This window comes from Alligator mississippiensis, chromosome 5, assembly GCF_030867095.1.
Source record: "Alligator mississippiensis isolate rAllMis1 chromosome 5, rAllMis1, whole genome shotgun sequence".
Lineage (NCBI taxonomy): Eukaryota > Metazoa > Chordata > Crocodylia > Alligatoridae > Alligator > Alligator mississippiensis.
In genome coordinates this window covers 189,213,243-189,232,819 of record NC_081828.1, presented here as the reverse complement: position 1 = coordinate 189,232,819, position 19,577 = coordinate 189,213,243, and the positions used below count along the sequence as shown (strand labels likewise).

At 41.8% G+C, this 19,577-nt stretch overlaps 1 protein-coding gene across 4 annotated transcripts in view; it reads left to right on the top strand.

Moving 5' to 3' along the window:
- Window positions 1-19,577, top strand: part of LOC102575274 (protein adenylyltransferase SelO) — a 49,993-nt gene that overhangs the window by 18,545 nt on the left and 11,871 nt on the right. For 2 of the 4 annotated variants that reach the window (XM_059729096.1, XM_014608947.3), the window contains exons 8-17: window positions 619-706; window positions 2,070-2,139; window positions 2,829-2,901; window positions 3,940-4,023; window positions 8,702-8,831; window positions 9,213-9,257; window positions 9,347-9,428; window positions 9,519-9,611; window positions 16,467-16,546; window positions 18,049-18,092. In XM_059729096.1, the coding sequence (XP_059585079.1) occupies window positions 619-706; window positions 2,070-2,139; window positions 2,829-2,901; window positions 3,940-4,023; window positions 8,702-8,831; window positions 9,213-9,257; window positions 9,347-9,428; window positions 9,519-9,611; window positions 16,467-16,546; window positions 18,049-18,092 (789 nt within the window). The remainder of the gene's footprint in view (window positions 1-618; window positions 707-2,069; window positions 2,140-2,828; window positions 2,902-3,939; window positions 4,024-8,701; window positions 8,832-9,212; window positions 9,258-9,346; window positions 9,429-9,518; window positions 9,612-16,466; window positions 16,547-18,048; window positions 18,093-19,577) is intronic. The other 2 variants (XM_059729098.1, XM_059729097.1) reach the window with 2 other exon arrangements.

Below are 19,577 nucleotides of genomic sequence, written 5' to 3'. Positions count from 1 at the left end.
TACGTGCCACTGCAGACCCATCTGTGGCGCCACACACCACACATATAGGCATTCCCCACATTGTTACTTTGCAGCACGGGGGATTTTTTTGACCCAAAGAGATCCCAGGGTCAAAAATACCCACGCCCAAAAAAAAGCAAGGCAGTGCTCACTGCCTCAAACCGGAGCCTGGGTGGGTGGAACCACACTCTGGCTTGCAGCCAGGCTTCCTGCTGCAGGAGAGCCGTGGCTGCAGCTCCAGGAGGCCCGCAGGACCCTAGGTAAGGCTGCTGGGGCAGCACAGTTGCTGGCCTCAGCCTCCCTTACCCCACCTGGGGTAACCTGCTGCATGCCAGTGTCCCTGGCATGGGCATTCCCCAGGGACAAATAATAGCAGCAGCGCAAGGTGTGCCTCTGCTGCTTGTCCCCAGGGAAACACATGTTCCTGCTCATCTGGATGCACCCCTTGTGTTAAAATGTTGATATGAGAAATTAATGTGTGTGGAGTTGTTTGTGTATGTGTGGGTACTGTCTATATGTTCCCACACACAAAAATGCATATGTAATTATTTGCTGTTGGTTTTTTTTGTCTTAATTTGTTAATAATCTATTCAAATTTAACTTGTGTCTATATTCTAGGTGCAGTAGTCCTGCGTGTTGCCAAATCATGGTTTCGCATAGGTTCATTAGAAATTTTAGCTCATTCTGGGGAACTGGACTTACAAAGGTTGGAACAAAACCTTCACGGTATCTGTGTTCATTTTAATATAAGTCAAATATATATGAATGTGTAATTTAGGAAACTAACTTTTTTGGTGGGATTCAACTGATTTTACTACTTTTTTTTAAAGAAACACTAATTAATAGATTTAAATGTTTATCTCTATGGCCTGGTGCTGTAGGAACAGACACATATGCCTAATGTGTAATTAGTTGCATTAGCTGAGCGGTTGTGTACATTTTTGTAACCTCAGCACTTGTATTTGCAAAATGCTAATGCAACAGGACTTTTTTGATATGTGGGAAGTAATGTAATATAAATATGAAATAAACCAGTAGTGGAGCTGTGTCCTGCAATATATTTCCTAGAAGCATGTAAGATTTAAAATGGAATTATGTTTGTGGCTAACAATTGGAATTGTATGCTTTTTAATATTCCCTGTAGTTTCCTCATCACTAAAATTATGTTGTCCATTTTTACTCAGTTGAAATGCTCTCTTTGAGAGAGCAGTTCTACAGTTTTTATATAAGTAAGATTCTTTGGACATTTATTTGACAGACTGGAGATATGTGAAAATGGTATTTAAGGAATAACAATTATTTACTCTCCCTTCCCCATTATTTGAAGTCTTGTAGTAGATTTTTGATGTAGTGGATGATATGAGTATCCAATCTAACTTCTTGCGGAAGAGCCTGTTCTCTTCCACAAGAAATCTCGTAAACATCTGTATGTCTCTCCTTTTGTTCCAGGAGAAAGGTTGTTCTTCGGACACACATGGAATGTCTGTATATACCCTAAGACTTGGGTTGGACTGTATATATTTTTTCTGGGTGTATGCACAGCCATTATGAATGGTTTTGCAGAAATTCAAGGCCTATGCACTGAGAGCCTGAACGGTACCCATGGTTGGGATACATAGAGACAGTACTTAAAGAACCACAATGACTCTGGCAAGCAGCTCTGAATTTGGCCATAAAAGTTTTCTCTTTGAAAAATTTTGGGATGGAATTTTGTCTAATTTTTTTTTATAAGCCAACAAGTTTAATCACAAAATGTTATTTTCCAGGCCATAAAACTATATGGTGCTCTCTTCTGAGAATTTAACACTTCAGAAAGGTTTTAAATTCTACATGAATGCTTCTAATAATGTTTTATGAACAAAAGTTAGGTTTTCTCTTGTTAACAAAATATATAAGTGCCTGATCCAAAGCCTACTGAAATCAGGAGGAGTCTATTTTTCTGACTGCAGGGGACTTGGGATCAGATCATAAATATGGAAAATAGGAGTGGCTCCACCATTTGCTTGGTATAACAGTTCTAAAAATGTCAATTTTGCATAAAGAACAGTTGATGCTCTTTTTTTTGGCAGATCATTGCTAGACTTCATTATACAAGAACATTTTCCATCAATAAGCATGAATGATTCAAACAGATATCTGGTGAGCATTGGAGAGGCTTTCACTTTTCATGAGCATAGGAACAATAGATTACTACTTGTACTAATAATCACGAAAACAACTTTAAAAAAAAGTTGTGCATTGATTGAAGTCAGCTTGCAGTTTGTATGAACAGGCATTTTTTTCCCAAATTTTTTCTGTTCTATTTTCACAGTTCTCCCTTCAGTGAATTTATCTTTATTGTGGTAATGGCATTGCCCTGTGCCTTCTGCATAGTAAACAAATAGTAGTAATGGACTGAAGGTTCCTGCTTTGCCCAGAATAAACGCAATATATTTTTTCATTACCATTACACTTTTTATAGCTATTGTATCTGTATGTGCTTATCTACCTCTGAGTGCACTTATATAAGATTGCCATGGAGCCAGTTCCTTAGGAGTGCCATGCCAAAGTTCTGAAAGGGATAAAAATATGTTCCTGGAAATCATAGAGAAGTAGGTTTGGAAAGGACCTCCAGAGGTCATCTAGTCCAACCTCCTGCCTGCGGCAGGTTCATCTCTATCCAAACCATCCCAGACGAAATATAAGTTAAACTCTCTGTAGGACTACCATTCCTAGATATTGAAAAGAAATAAAATATAATGCCCTAATTGTTGCTTACATTGAAGCATATATTGTTATCTGCAATTTTATCACAAAGGTTTGAATTAAAAAAAATTATTTGATTTCAGGATTTTTTCTCTAGAGTGGTATCAGAGACTGCAAACTTGATTGCATTGTGGATGTCTGTGGGCTTTGCTCATGGTAAGCTAAGATAATTATTTTTAATTATTAATGTGGAATTAGCAAAATATTATGGTCTCATAACAGTCTTTGTACGCAGTGTGTCAATGTGTAATAGTGATGTAACAGTGGTAGTCCAGAAATTGTGAGAGGCAAGGATTTCTTAGAGTAATATCTTTTATTGCACCAACTATATAGTTGGGATCGAATTAGACAACCTTTCAAATGCAAAGCATTCTTCATCAGGTCTGACCAGAACAAGGCAAACATAGCATAGCAAAGAACCGTTATAGGAGGGCTTGAGAAAAATTGCCAGTGGTGGTAGACACAATTAGCAGAAGAAAACAAGCTGATTACAGGGAGATCAAGGCCTATCAGAAGGGATGAGAGTTATTCTTTCCTTCCATATGTGGAAAGAATTTGGGAGTCAGGAAAATTATAATATGCCATCAAACCAATCTCAGTGTTTGGTTCTTGGTTCTTAGTGTCCAGCTAGCTAATGAATTGTTGTTGTTCTGTGAGAAATATGGTCCTAATGGTGTGTGTATTTGCATCCTTTATAGTTTATATAAGCCAAATATATAAAGGAAAGATTTCATTTTGCCCTGTATGCTGGGATTGGAGCCCTGCACCACTTCCACTTGATCCCTTGGGCCAAGATCAGGCTCTAAATTCCCACATTGCCTCTGCCTTAACCTACTTGCCAAGATTGGGCCCTGCAGTACCCTGTGTGCCCAACTGAGTGTGCAGGGCTGTTTATGTCCTGTGGGGCTGGATAACCTGGTGCCAGGGGTTGGAAATGTAGAGATCAGATTTGTAGAAATGGCTGATCTTTAATAGCAAATATTGAGTTTTATCAATACTATTTATTTAAGCCTGTCTATTTGATGCTCTCCTTTATATGCAGATTAAAGTGGTATGGGTATAAAAGTACCTACTGTGATCTAGATCCGGTGCACTTGCCTTTCAGCAAATTTTCTAATAGAATTCTGAAATATTGTCCGGAGACTAAAAAGCTTCATTGTTTTGATATTTGTTTTTATTGTTGCGTAATTCTAGGTGTGTGCAATACAGATAACTTCAGTTTGTTATCCATAACAATAGATTATGGTCCGTTTGGTTTTATGGAATCCTATGATCCAGGTGAGTGCAGCACATATATCTGAATACATTTTTTTGTTGGAAATAAAATTCCTTATTATTATGTTATCCCTTATTATCTCTTATTATGAATAGTCATCAATGGCTCAATATCTGTTTGGAAGGAGGTATCAAGTGGGGATTTCCAGGGGCCTGATGTTGTTTAACATCTTTGTTAATGATGTGGATGATGGGATTGATTGCACATTTAGCAAACTTGCAGATGCTACCAAGTTGGGTGGAGCTGCAGACCCAGTGTGGGGCAGGGTAAAGATCCAGAAGGACTTGGATAGACTGGAAAAATGGTCCACAACCATTCAGGTGAGATTCAACAAGAACAAGTGCAAAGTCCTGCACTAGGGATGGAATAATTGTGGGCACAAAAACAGACTTGGGGAATGATTGGCTAGGCTGCAGTAGTTCAGAGAAGTGTTGCAGTGGATCTTAGGCTGACTATGAGCTGACAGCATGCTCTTGCAAAAAAGGCTAACAGCATATTGATTACATTAGCAGGAATGTCACTTGCAAATCAAGTGGGGAGTGATTCTGTCACTATTCAGCACTGGTGAGGTCTCATCGGGCTTGGGCCAGGGCTCAGTGCTTGGGCCAGTACTCTTCAATATCTTCATTAATGACCTGGATTCGGGCATCAAATGTGGACTGGCAAATTTTGTGGATGGTACTAAACTCTGGGGGAAGGCGGTCACGCTGGAGGACAGGCTGGGGATACAAGCTGACCTGGACATGTTTGCAAAGTGGGCAGACCAAAACCTGATGGCATTCAATGTAGAGAAATGTAGGGTACTCCACCTTGGGAGAAAAAAACAGCATCACACTTACAGGCTTGGCACTGCTATGCTCACTAGCACTGCGACTGAAAGGGACATGGGGTTCTGGATTGACCACAAGATGAACATGAGCCCCCAGTGCAGAAGGCTCAGGGGGGACTTGGTGGCTGCCTATAAGTATATAAGCAGGGTGCACCAGGATCTGGGAGAACAGTTGTTCACCAGGGCTCCCTAAGGGGTAATTAGGTCCAACAGCCACAAACTTCTAGAGGGCCAATTCAGACTCGATATAAGGAATCCCTGCCCCACCTGGCCCCATCGCCCCCAGCTTTCTGAGCCCCCCCAATCGTTGCCCCGCCCAGCCCCATCACCCCCAGCTCCCTGAGCCCCTCCAATCCCTGCCCCGCCCAGCCCCATCTCCCCCAGCCTCCTGAGCCCCCCCCAATCCCTGCCCCACCCGGCCCCATCTCCCCCAGTCTCCTGAGCCCCCCCAATCCCTGCCCCGCCTGGCCCCATCGCCCCCAACTCTCTGAGCCCCCCCCAATCCCTGCCCCTCCTGGCCCCATCACCCCCAGCTCCCTGAGCCTCTCCAATCCTTGCCCCGCCCAGCCCCATCTCCCCCAGCCTCCTGAGCCCCCCCAATCCCTGCCCTGCCTGGTCCCATCGCCCCCAACTCTCTGAGCCCCCCCCAATCGTTGCCCTGCCCAGCCCCATCACCCCCAACTCCCTGAGCCTCTCCAATCCCTGCCCCGCCCAGCCCCATCTCCCCCAGCCTCCTGAGCCCCCCCAATCCCTGCCCTGCCTGGCCCCATCGCCCCCAACTCTCTGAGCCCCCCCAATCCCTGCCCTGCCTGGCCCCATCACCCCCAGCTCCCTGAGCCCCTCCAATCCCCATCTCCCCCAGCCTCCTGAGCCCCACCAATCCATGCCGCGCCCAGCCCCATCTCCCCCAGCCTCCTGAGCCCTCCCAATCCATGCCCCGCCCAGCCCCATCCCCCCAGCTCCCTGAGTCCCCCCCAATCCCTTCCTGCCTGGCACCACCACTCACCTGCCCCCTGAGCCCCCCCAATCCCTGCCCTGCCCAGCCCTATCCCCCTGAGCCCCCCCAACCCCCCCCAGGCCCTTGATCCCCACTGATCCCTGCCCTCCCACCCCAGCATCCCAGGGAACCCTGCCCCCAAAAATCCTCAGCACTTACCAGCAGTTCCAGCTGCTGTCAGGGTCACTGGAGCCCCCCACCCCTGGCACAGTGTGGGCCAAGGTGACAGCTCCAGCAGCCCCAGCCCTCCTGCTGCCCTGTGCTGCCTGGGAGGGCTCTGCCAGGAAGCCCCAGAGCCCCTGCTTAGTGAATAGAGGCTTTTTTTTTTTTTTTTTAAGTGCCGGAGGCTGAAGTGGGGGGCAGCCATCAGGGGCTGGGGGTACAAGTGGGGGATGGGGCCGGGGAGGGCAGCCATTGTAGGGGCTGTAGGAGCTGGTGGGGGATGGAGCCAGGTAGGGTAGCAATCCAGGGGGCTAGGGGAGCAAGTGGGGGTGGGGCACATGGGCCCTGTCGGGGGCTGTGGCCCCTGTGGGGGGCAGCAAAACATGTATTCATGAATTCATAAAACATATATTTAGAATTAACTTTATTATTATGATAGAGACACTGGTAGTCTTCCAAATTGCTTTAACACTAGATATATCAATAAAACATTGCCCAGCTGATGGCTGTCTCTCTGTCTCTGTCTCTCGCTCTAGTGGTCTTTTGTTTTAATTGTGGAGGAACATGGATTTTGGGGTATTTTACAGAGTGACTTTGGGATTTTTTTATCAGGGATTTTTCAGTTTTCCAATAGGGAACACCAGAATTCCTGCTAGGGAGGCCAGTGGCAGGACCCTGCTTGCTCAGAGCTGACACCTTGGACCCAGCTGGAGGTGGCTGACCTCCTGGCCAATTGGTGCTAGGAGGACATGATTTGACAATTCAAAGCAGGCCACCACACTGGGAACATCTGGGTGATAGCTGTCCAGATGGTTGGGCAGGGGCACATATGGCAGTAGTGCTGCACAAAGGCCAGCCCTGCAACCACAGCCCACTGGCAGCTGGCCCAGAGGGGCAGATGCCTCTACTGACTGTGCAGTCCCCACCTGGATCTGGCAGCTGTCCAGCAGGTCACAGCCAGGCAGCAGCCCCCACTGCCAGACTGCTGCAGTGTGTAGAGGGTGCAGGGAACTCTCAGGGCTGCTTCAGCAGTCCAGCTGGCACAAGGGGTAGTGTCACCAGGTACCAGTTGGCTGGGCCCTAGAAGCTCCTTAGAGTGAGTCGCCCTGAGCTATGTTCCAGGATAGCTTTTTGTACTAATGGGGCCAGGAGAGAACAGCTTTTTATACTGCTGGGGACAGCACAGGTGCTGGCCCCAGGCTCTAGCTTCTCATGGCTGCAGATCCAGAAGGAGCCAGGCAGGGTTATTTTGCCCCAAGTGGCATAATTTGCTCCACAACAAAGTGCATGTCCAAGCACATGCACTGAGGCAAAAAGCCCCGGCTTTAATTTGCATTGGGGCTTGCGCTGGGCTCTATTTGAGCTGCTGCAAGCGCACGTGCTTGCATGTGTACATGTGCCTGTGAGGTCCTTTCCAGCCCAGTTTCTTTTGACTTTGTTGTAGAATTTTTCGTTTGGTCAGAAATTTCTTAACATAATTAGTATATGGCCTGAACATAAAAACTAATTTTAGACCGGAGACTAGTTTTATTGTAAATAACAGAGATTATATTTAAACACTATAAAAACTTGGAAGCGTTTGTGTGTGCGTGTGTAGCTTCTGAACTCACTTATATGAAGAATCTCTCCTAGTGACCTTCTTCAGATTAACAGATGCTACAACAGAAATCAAGAAAGTCAATAAAAATTGAATACAACTAAAAGTATAAGAAGCAAAATCCACAAAAGAATTCATATATGTCATTTTAGCTTTGTAGTCATAACTGTTAATAGTCTAAAAGAAAATATACCTATAACCTGCCAAGATATGGCGCTTTACTGTAAAACTTTCCCTAAAATATGATCCTGTGGCCCCTTCTGCATATTACACAATTAACTGGTAAACTGGCCAAGAAATTTAGACTGGCCACATTGTGCAAAGTAATCATCACATGATAAAATGACTATTCAGTTATAAAAAGAGCCATTCAGCTATAAAGTTAGTGCTTGAAAATGTGTAACAGCTTTATAGCTGGTTTCTATCCAGCTTTAATTTGAACATGTAGCAGGGCCTTATGTTACTATATTCATCTATAACTAATAAATGTGGGTCCAGTGGGTATACAAAGTTACTTTGTGTTTAGACTAGGGTTTGGAAGTCAAATCTGGACCAGAGTTCACTATTCACTTTTTATAACTGACTAGAAGATAATTTATATGTGTTTTGAGATAATATTTCTGTTTTCCTGATTAATAGTACTTTGGCCACTTAAGAAAATTTGTGTGTTTTATTTATTATTTTAAATGGTGTTGGTGTTTGGAAGTTCCAAGTCTAGATATATTTCAGCACCCTGTCATATTTAATTAAACAACATATTTATATTAAACAGCACTGAAAAAACATTGTTCTTAGTGCAAAAGGTTGTCTGTTTAAACCTCTGAGTTTATTTTGTGTCTTGAAGTAGGAAGACAACACTGTGACCACGTGGAATTTGGACATTAAGAACATATTCTTTTTTCTTTGGCAAATACTACATCCTGGGTTATTCTACTGTAAACAAACATTCTTGTGTTTTGAGTTAAATATTTAATGCCTATACGTCTTTTATTAGTTTCCTGTATAAATAGAAAAATTAGCATTGTTTAATAGTTTAACTTTGATTATTTATTCTGGTTACTCTATTGTAGACATATACTGTTTTGTTTGAGACAGATTTTGTTCCAAACACATCTGATGATGAAAGAAGGTATAAAATAGGAAATCAGGCAAATGTTGGATTGTTTAATCTGGACAAGCTATTACAAGCTCTAAAACCTTTATTGGATTCCAGACAAAAGCAGCTGTAAGTAATCCTTGAAATATCTTTATATTTAAAAGAACTAGTGAAATGAGATGCACCCTAATAACCACATGTTTAAGAGAGAAAATATTTTCTTTTTAAGGAGTCTGGTTTCTATAGGAAAAGTGTTTTTATATTTGGCTGATTAGGGTCATTTGGCTTCTTAAAAATGTGTACATTTAATTTATTTGCATTACTACTTCAAAAGATTACCATCCAAACAAGATTGTTTAAAAAAGGTTGGGAAAATCCCCTATATGGTGGTGGGGGAGACTGTTCATAATTGCCAAGTTAAAATTGTATCAGCTAAAGAAATGTTTCATCTTTCAGTGTGAAGGTGGCCTTGATAGCATGAGTTCATGGGAACTAACATTTCTTTTATAGGGCTTTTCAGATTGTGGAGGGATACTCTAGTCACTATTATCTCCGGTAAGCAATTACCATAACTCAGATTTTAAAGAAGCATATACTATATTATGTTTTCAGAATAATTTCCTCATTATTGTTCCTGCTTTCAGTTTTACAGAACTATTCAAAGCAAAACTAGGTTTCCTTGGGGAAGGTGAGGATGATCACTATTTGATTGCATTCCTCCTAAGAGTGAGTTTAATATTATTCATTCTTTTGATAAGTATTTGAATCAATTTTACTACTTTAAAAAGACTGATAGAAATGTACTTATTTCATTAGCTCATGGAAGATACAAAAGCTGATTTTACAATGACATTTCGACAGCTTAGTGAAATTACTCAAGACCAGCTAAAGGAGCTTCATATTCCCAAGGTATTTATTTGTATGATAGGAATATATCATTAGCTTTTTAATTCACTTTAGCTGCAATGGCATTTTAAAATAAAATGGATGAATAATGAAAGATATATACTGAAAACTATGGGGGTCAAATTTTCCATAACAGGCACAATGTGAACATTCAGAAAAATGTATCCACACACCCCTCAATTTGCATGACTGCTGACACACATTGCATGCCACCATTGCTCACATTAGAAGTAAAGATTGATATTAGAAAACCATTTTCTGACTTTCACAGCTGCTTTTAAACAATAGAAATATTAACAGAAATGCACAGTTTTAGTGAAGGAACAGCTAATAATACTATGTCATAATGCATATACAGCATCTTACAGACTTTGCAGAATAAGGCTCTTATTTTCCAAACACATTTAAGAAGCTCTAAGTGATCTACTCAGTAGTTTATATTCCTATGTAGGTGTTCACTAGAAGTATATTTTCAAAAAGGTCGATTATGCTGTGCATGAAAAGTATCCCATGTCCTTAAACACTTCGAGAGCTTCTTTAGAGTTTGAGTAAGAGTTGCACACCTTAGAGCAGGGGTCAGCAACGTACAGACCCTGGGCTGGATGTAGCTTGTAAGATGGTCTGACTTGACCAGGGGTGCCACGGAAGCTCAGGTGGCACACAGCTAGATATCTGCAGCAAGGCATGGGGCGGCTAGAGGTGGAGATTTGCAGCCTGTGGCTTGGAGCCAGATGGCAACCTGGTTCTGGGCAACAAAATGTTGCTGACTCTTGTCTTACAGCATCAGGCCCAAAGTGTACATCAGGGCAAACAAGGGATTATTTATGCAGAAGAGGTTCCTTTACCAAAGGAATTCCTAGGTGTGCATTTAGCTATTTCCCTCATGCAGTTGCCTTCTTGTAATGCACATGAAATGACCTTCCTTTTAAAACACTTTAAGAAAAACACTGTATAAGAACTAATTTTTATTCTTGTATGCAGCAATAAGCTCCTACTTTTGGAAATATGGTAAAAGGAGTATTTGAGCCCTATAAGTTGTAGGCCGCATTTGGGGAAATTAGCATTTCTAGGATTCAGTCCTATGGTTAGAAGTCACTAAAATAGCCCAGATCTTCAGGTGATGTAAATTATACATTAGCATTCCATTCTCTTCTATAGCGATGTACCAGCTTATGTCACCAAAGAATCGGCTTGGATTTCTTTTTCTTTTTAAAAAATACTCGGCCAAACATAAAATTAAATGTTTACAATAGTCAAAGTAGTCATTTGCATGTACACATATATCAGCAAAATTTCTAATAGTTTTGCTCACAGCACTGGCATTCATAGAAATCAATTTAATTGGATTAAATTTAATTGTAATGTAATTAAATTGGTTAAGACTTCTATGGCACTTTGAATAAGTGGGAGGCAGTTAGCCATGTTAGTCTGAAGGCAGGGCAGAGATGTACCTTTATAGACTAACTATCGTATTTACTCAAATCTCAGGTGACCTTGAATTTGAGATGTGCCCCCCCCCATTGGATTCTGTACATGGAAAATTTATAAATTTGTTATAATTTTCCATGTATAGAGTATAATTGGACAGGTGTTTTTAATTTATACCCCGCACTGCTGCAGGGGAGCAGGCAGTGGAGGGCCAGGTGGTATAGAGAAGTCAAGGAGCTTGCCCCCTGCTTATGCCTTCCCCCTGCCTGCCTTATTTATGGTAAATAAGAAAGATATATAGAGCACAAGCTTACTTTGAGTAAGTGACACAGCAGAGCGACAAATATAATCCAGTATTAAATGCATATAGTAGGTTGCTGTAAGAGAAGTGCTGTTTTACACACAGCCTGCTCTTCTAGGAGATAATGATGATGGAGTTTGTAAAATAATTTTCCCTTTAGAATTGCCTGTTTTATTTTAGGCTTTCAGTGTCCATTTCCATGGCAGCAAAGCAGTTAGGAATCTGGTAGATTTCAAAGGGAGAACAAAACAGGGAATTCCTGTTTCACAGCAGCAGTTACAGATTTAAAAATCTAAAATGCTCTGATACCTATAGCTTGCTTAATAACCATTCTCCAACCATTTGGGTTGGTCTAATAAAAGATATCAAATTCACCCAAGGAACCTTGTCTGCCTATGTCCTTAGACCAACACGGCTACAACCTAAACCCCTGATACCTTCAGTATGTTTAATCCCAGCCCTTGCAAACATGATAAACAAATATTAAGGTCCATGAACTGGCAAAAACCCTACCCTAACTCAGGCCTGCCAAATTTAAGTCTTATACCCAGCTTGAGTCCCTATCACTGTCTTGTGTCCACATGATTGCATCAATCTTAATCCCCACCAGAGTCCACAGAGGTTTACCTAACCCTAAACCTGCTGAGTATAACAAGCTGAACTCAACCCAAATCCACAGGTCATTCCTGACTCCAAGCCTAGCCCAGCATGGCCCAGTGCAGGCCATGCTGCTAGCACCAAACCTTATGTTAACCAGGTCTCTCTAGGTCAGGGTTGTCTTTGTGGTGGGAGCTGCACCCATCCTGCAGGGGGTGGTCCCTTGTAATCCCTCCACACCATGTGGACAGTGCCAGTGGCACGTAGTCTCCCTGCTTTCTGGGCAGCACTGGTGGTGTGCAGCCCTCTGGACAGTGCTGGTGAAGCACAGCCTTCCCCTGCCATGTGATAGTGGCTGCAGGGGCCACAGGTTGCATGTTAACCTTTCATGGGACACCTGCTCTTGGTAATCCAGAAGTTTAAATTTAACTTGGATTCACCAGGCCTGAACTCACCAGTTGCTCCAAACACCTAATTCCACCTATTGCTACATGTTGCCACACTGCCTTGTGCCTGACACCTTGCAGCCCTAGCACTCCTGATTGTCCCCCTCAACTGCAGAACCAGACCCAGGCACGTCTAGAACACGGGAATGTCTTTTCTTTGTTCCCTGCCATCCCAGGGCTACTTGCAGCTGAGCCTCTCTTCCATGGCTAAATAGTAAAATAAGAGGTGTAAAACCATCCAGCAGCTGTAAGAGATGAGCAAGGGAAGTACAGAGACTTCATGTAATGCTGTCCCCAGCAAGGGAGAAGTAATTGAACATGGGCTGACAATACGAGGTCATGATCAGTAGGGCTATCCATACCTTGTCGTGCATCCACAGATGCATCTCAAGCAGGGCCAAGGAGGTGATCCTCCCCCTCTTTACGATATTGGTTAGGCCGCAGCTGGAGTACTGTGTTCAGTTCTGGGTGCCGCACTTCAGGAGGGATGTGGACAGCATTGAGAGGGTCCAGAGGAGGGCCACCTGCATGATCCGGGGACAGCAGGGCAGACCCTACGAAGAGAGGCTACGGGACCTTAACCCGTTCAGCCTCCACAAGAGAAGGCTGTGGGGGGACCTGGTGGCCATCTATAAACTCACCAGGGGGGACCAGCAGGGTTTGGGGGAGACTCTGTTCCCCCTAGCGCCCCCCGGGGTAACAAGGAATAACGGCCACAAATTGTTAGAGAGTAGGTTTAGACTAGACATCTGAAGGCACTACTTCACAGTTAGGGCGGCTAGGATCTGGAACCAACTTCCAAGGGAAGTGGTGATGGCTCCTACCCTGGGGGTCTTTAAGAGGAGGCTTGATGTCTACCTGGCTGGGGTCATTTGAGCCCGGTTTTCTCTCCTGTCCAGGGCAAGGGGTTGGACTTGATGATCTACAAGGTCCCTTCCGACCCAACTTCTATGAATCTATGAACTGAATAGGTGGAGGATGTAATATTTTGATAAGGAGTGAACAGTATACATTCCCAACAGGCAGCTCATGTGTGACAAATCAAGAAGGAAAGATTCTGTAGAATCTGTAGATTGCACTGGAAGTGTTCTTCACCTTGTCTAGAAAACCCATAGATTTCTCGGTATTTTTTCATCTACTCACAACAGGATAGCAGACTGTGCATTGTCAGTTATAGTAGGTAGCTAATTCTCTCCTTAGCTCTTAGCTAATCGCAGGGGTAATGTGCTGTGGAGTCTCCTGCAGGTGTGAAGCAGCAGCTGTGGGTTGCAGTAGTGTTCATGGCTATTGTACCTTCCCTTCCATGGGGGGAAAGGCTGGTAAATCAGTGTGACAGGCTGTTCACATCCCCTCATCAAGCCTAAGGCCTCCTGCAATCCTTACGTGGGTAAGGGTTTTGCTTTAGGTATGTGTTTGTGTGTGCATGTGCACCATGCTTGCAGGTGTTGGCAAAACTGTTGAACAAGCTGCATGCATACAGTGTGCCAATACGAAGCTTTTCTAGGAACAAGTATTTTGTTCATGGTAGGAAATAATTTAGCCCAGGGGTTCTAGCCCTCATACTGGTTTGCAATTCCAGATGTCATTTCCTGCAGGTTAGAAGATGCATACTTTTCAAAACAAGAACTTCATATAAAAAGTAAACCAACCTGTTGTTTATCCATGCAAGAATACTTTGCCAGTAGCAAGTTATGTTCTTTTACCCTCCTGGAGACTACTCTCATATTTTCCTCTCTGCACCCACAAAATCTGATACATTAAAAAAAAAAAAGACAAAACCCAGCAGGAACATTGCAACCATCTCAGTATTTTAGTCTCAACTAGACATATTCTATTTCTTCTGCTAAAGCAACTTATCCCCATACCCATGTGTAGAAACACTGGCCTTACATGCTTGCTGGCCATCCTTAGTTAGGTTTCTGGAGCTCCAACTCTTACCTATTCATTTTTTTCTATTTCTTACTTGTTTATTAACTCAAATGACTTTTCCACAGTGAAGTTTTGGCCTCATGTTTCTTGCATTCTGCTTGTAGTGGAACAAACTGCTCTGTCCTGGGACAGAGCAGTTTCTGTTCAGATGTTCAGATGTCCCTTGCAGATGTTCTGGGGCAAAATCCAAAATCTGCTGCCAAAAAAAAATGTAGTAATAGTTTGTCCTGGGATATTGTAAAAGGAGTCTGAACACCTGCCCCAGATGATGGGATAGCAGACCTATGTATCTTACTGTTGGCACTGGATTTATGACCCAGATACCTTGTTCTGGGTGGACCCAAACCCTCAGACCAACCACAACTTCTCTATTTGATAACAGGCAAATTTTATTGTTACACAGTGATAGCAGATAAGAATAATGCAAACAAATCTATATCTACTGGTCCTAGAGCTGTCACAGAGGGAAGGTACAGCTGGCCAGTATGTGAGCTTCACCCTGAGGTTCTTTTGTGAATGTCAGGTGTCAGCAGCCTGGAGGTCGGAGGCCGAGACTTGCCACCCCCTGTGGGGTGGGTGAGACAGGCTGGGCTGGTGGTGTCCCCTCTGTCCATGGTGGCCTTGGGTTTCCCACTCAGGGACCCTTTGCTGCTCTGAAATCCCTCTTTTTGATTTCTTTCTTCTCTTTGATGACTCTTCACTCCTGGGCATTGTTGATTGGTTTCCCTGTGGTCATCATCAGGGATCCAGCTTTTTTCTGATTTAAAAATATTCTCAATTTTCACATAAAAAAAAGGTAACCTGAAATCCACATTTTTCCATGGCTTGAATAAAAACCACTTACATATATATAGATATAGATATCTATCTATCTATCTATCTATCTATCTATCTATCTATCTATCTATCTATCTATCTATCTATCTATCTATCTATATGTGTGTGTGTGTGTGTGTATGTGTGTGTGTGTGTGTGTGTGTGTGTATGTATAAGTAACTCCCAATGCACATTTTTCTGTGAGTTAAATGAAACACCCCTAATGTATGTATGTATGTATGTATGTATATATATATTAGGGGTGTTTCATTTAAATCATGGGAAAATGTGGATTTGGAATTACTTTTTTTAACCAAAAATTGGGGATTTTTTTTTAATCAGAGAAAATCAGGATCCCTGCCATCGTACTGTCCATGTTCTGTCTTGTCAGCATATGCCTTTGTTTCAACAAACCCATCACATGAACACATCTTAATTTGAGTTTTACCGGTCTCCCTCCCCCAAAGCTGGAAATCCCAAGGGCTCTGCAGCTGGTCATCGTGACCTGGCTATTAATACAGCAGAGTCCCTTATCTCTGTTATGGAACAGTGTGATACGTCTTCAGTTTCCCAGCCTGGTATGCCTGCTTGTCCGTTGACCTCAGACATAGTGTTTGCTGGTTCCAGACACAGTTGGCCTTGAAGGAAATTTGTCACAAACAGGCTTTTAGAAACCAATGAGCTCTTGTTGTTCCCCTGGACCATTGTTTTAATGCATGTCTACTTCACTGACAAGCCAATTCCCAAAAGCAAACCTCTAAATACCATTTTCTAGCCATCACTCGCAAGCTACTGTTTTCATCCCATTCCCAACCCCTCTTCACCCCAGGGCATGTGTATGCAAGCATCCCCTCACAGCTGATCCTGCAACAAAAATGATATCTGTTTCTAGCCTCAGTCCTCAACTGCTTTATTTTTCTCTCTCTTACTCACCTTGCCTTTCCTTTTCCTCCCCTTTCCCTACCCTTTGTATTCTCATCACTGCTTTCTATTTAGGAGCTCTGCTTCCCTCAGTCATTTCATAGCATCTAATGAAGTAAGCTGCTGCTTATGAAAGCTTATGCATCTGTTTGGTTAGTCTCTAAGGTGCAAATCTACTCTGCTTTCCTTCTGCCTAGAGACATAAAATAGAGATACACAAAGAAGGGTTAATGTACGGAATGATCTAGCATGTCAGCTAAGGGAACCAACTTTAATAAATGCAGAAATGCATTAGACAAGCTATTTGGAAGAAAAAACATTGTAGATTATATTTTGTTTCCCTTCATTTCCCCATGCCCTAGAATCCTCTATCTGTCAGGTATGCAGTACATCAAACATTAACTGTATTTTTTAATTTAGGAGTATTGGGCTCTGCAGGACCTTGCTAAACACAAGTTCTTTTCCGACTGGGTTACTATGTACCTCTTAAGATTAAGACGGTAAGGTCAATGTATTTTCAAATGAAAAATAACAGCAAAAGTATATTTAACATGGAAGAGAAGCAGAGTAAACTAAATTTGGGTCAGATATTCTATAAGCTTTTCCTGTAAATTGACGCCAGGCATACATTCACATGCTAGTTTTGTATGTATGCTTCCACATATTGCTAGCTGCCATGGTAATTGCTTTGTTGTAAACTTTTTGTCTGAATGTAATATAGTTCTGCTCTGAAACTGCTTTCTAAAAATGACATCAGAGGTTCCATATTCATTATCTTTTAGTGTCTTCATATCAAATGGTCTCAGTTTACAAGTATAGTTCTTTTTTAAACTGCCAAACCTGCAAACACAGTCTGGGGTCTGAGTGTCTAACTGTGCTTCATTGCTTGTAATACAGAGATTCTTCTGGCCGGATGGCCTTAGATCCCTCTGTGCACTCTTTTTGCCTTTAGGAGGGGAAGGAATGGGTCTTGCACAAATATGATTTAATGTGTAACTGGAAGGTAGTGGCACTGGATAGCTGCCATGTGGTTGGAACCAGCCAATAATTCTGGCTGACTCTTTCATAGGTAGGCTTGCTCTGCAAAGCTGGCAGTAATAAAAAGAGTAATATCAGACAGTTTAAAATTAAGGACTGTAGATCTAAATCTCAAGGAGCAAATACACTCAGGAGCGGCTCTGGGGCTCCCTCTGTGCCAGGATATGCAGGGAAAGCAGTGGAAAGAAGGGGCAGACAGTGAGGTAAGTGATTGGGGGGCAGGCTGCCTTCTCCCCATGCTCCTTGCCTCCCTGCTTTCCTTGTCACCTGCCCCCCATCCCTGCTTCCTTGCCACAAGGGTTGGAGGGACAAATTTAAGGTGACTTCCCAATAATTAGATTCTAGACATGGAAAATTATAATGTCTAGAATCTAATTATTGGAAGGCCATCTTAAATTCAGTCATCTTGGATTTGGGTAAATATAGTAATCACTTTTTCAGAGGATATTCACACTTAAGAGGCCAAGCCTGCTGCCATTAAAACAATAGCAAAAATGCTGTTAACTAATGGAAATGCCCACAAATCTGATACTTCCTGCTAACCATTCAGAGAGATTTGTAGTTTGCTATTTGTGCTAGGGAATAAGTATTTTATATTTGTATGTGAGTGCATACAGTTTAGAAAATTAGGTCTACTGGGTGAACCAAAATGCATTTAGATTCCATTTAGTTTGGGAGCCACTTTGCACTCTATGCATTATTTCTAAGAGATCCAGAAGGAGTATATGTACTTCGAGAATCTAAACAGTTGGAGACTGAGTGATGTCTTGGGAAAAGGTTGGGAGAGATGTTGAAGGAAATGTAAACATGTCAGGCATATGTTTGTTTTTCAACTGATGAAATTACTCTTTCTCTATTTACAATAAGATGATCATTGTAATGGAAAGAAGCAACTAAAAATGAAGTACAATAAGAGAAATGAAATGCTCAAAATTAATGTATTTTACTTATTTTTCATGCATAGTAACAAAGGTGATTCAGACAGTAGGAGAAGAAAAAGAATGACAAGTAAGTAAATGAACAGAAGAGATTATAATTTTTCAGGGCATTGGAAAAGGTCAGGTGACAATTTTATTCACAAATATATGCTATCCATGCACTTAGCACTGTTTATTTAACTAATTTTTGTGGTTATGACATGTCACTCATTTGAATGATTCAAGTCCTTCAACAGCTGGAGTATCAAAATTGCCTACTACAAATAGAAGTACATACATTTTCTTTCTTGCGGCTCAGAGGGAGACTGGATCTGATAATATCTTCTAGGCCTCTTGGTTTAGGTTCAGATAAGGTTCAGGTTCAGATTTTTGACTGAGGGGTAGGGACTTGATGACAAGGTAATTGTATTTTGTGGGAGTCTTTTGCCTTTCTAGGCTAAATCCTCAAGAAATCCAGAAGATCTATCACACTTGTAGATGGTGCCTAACCGCACAATTCATGGCTTTTCATAGCTAGTACTTCTTCCTTTTCTGGAGCACTAAAACATATCACATTTCTATGAAAATGAGAAATATAGGCTAGATTTTGATCTCAGTAGTTACAGTATTACAAATCTGGAATAACGCTGTTTGTGTCAGTAGAATTAGGTCAGATATACATCATTATAGTTTTTAGATCAGATTTCAGTTATATGTATTTATTCATACCTCAGAATGATCAGTTGGTTGTAAAGTTGATGGTTCAAAATGAGGCTTTATTCTTTCAGACATTACTGCTTTAATTCCTTTATTCTGAGTTGACATGAATTGGATTAAAATGATTCACACATCATCCCAACTTTTCTTTTGTATAAATTATTACTTTTTTTTCAATTCAGTTCAATTCAATTCAATTTATTAAGGATTCTGGCTGAAAGCCCTGCTCCCAAAAACAACATAACAGACATACAACTATAATATAAATTTAAACAAAAATAACAGAAATGCAAATATAATAATAAAACAGGGCCAACCATTCTAAAAACATTATTCCTACTCCTACTTTAAATTAACTATATCTAAGCCTCTCCATAAGTATGCAGTCTTAAATAATATCACCTTTTTTGCTTTGCCAACTTACTTTAGGTGAAAAATATTCATGAACACACAGTTACTATTTAATGATTTTCATTTTACAAAGGTCAGTTTCATTATATGATTAAAGCCAAATGTGCTCCTCCGTGAACACTTATTTTAAATGGCTCAAGTACAATTCCCACAGTGAAATTCACTCCACTTTGCACACACATTTACACATACTCATGTGCACATATGCATTCTGTAGGGCAAGTAACACAAGATACAGCTGGGGATGAATTTAGCCCAGTATATAAGACAAAAAGGTCGAGTTTGGTTTGATTCTGATAGCTAGATTCAATGCGTCTGCCATCCCCAGTACAGATACCACTGGGCAGTAACATGACATCAGAAGATAACTCAGCAAGTAAATCTGTATTGTAGCTCCAAATGTTACAGAAGAAATTTACAATATCTGAAAGAAATCTTAAATATTAGA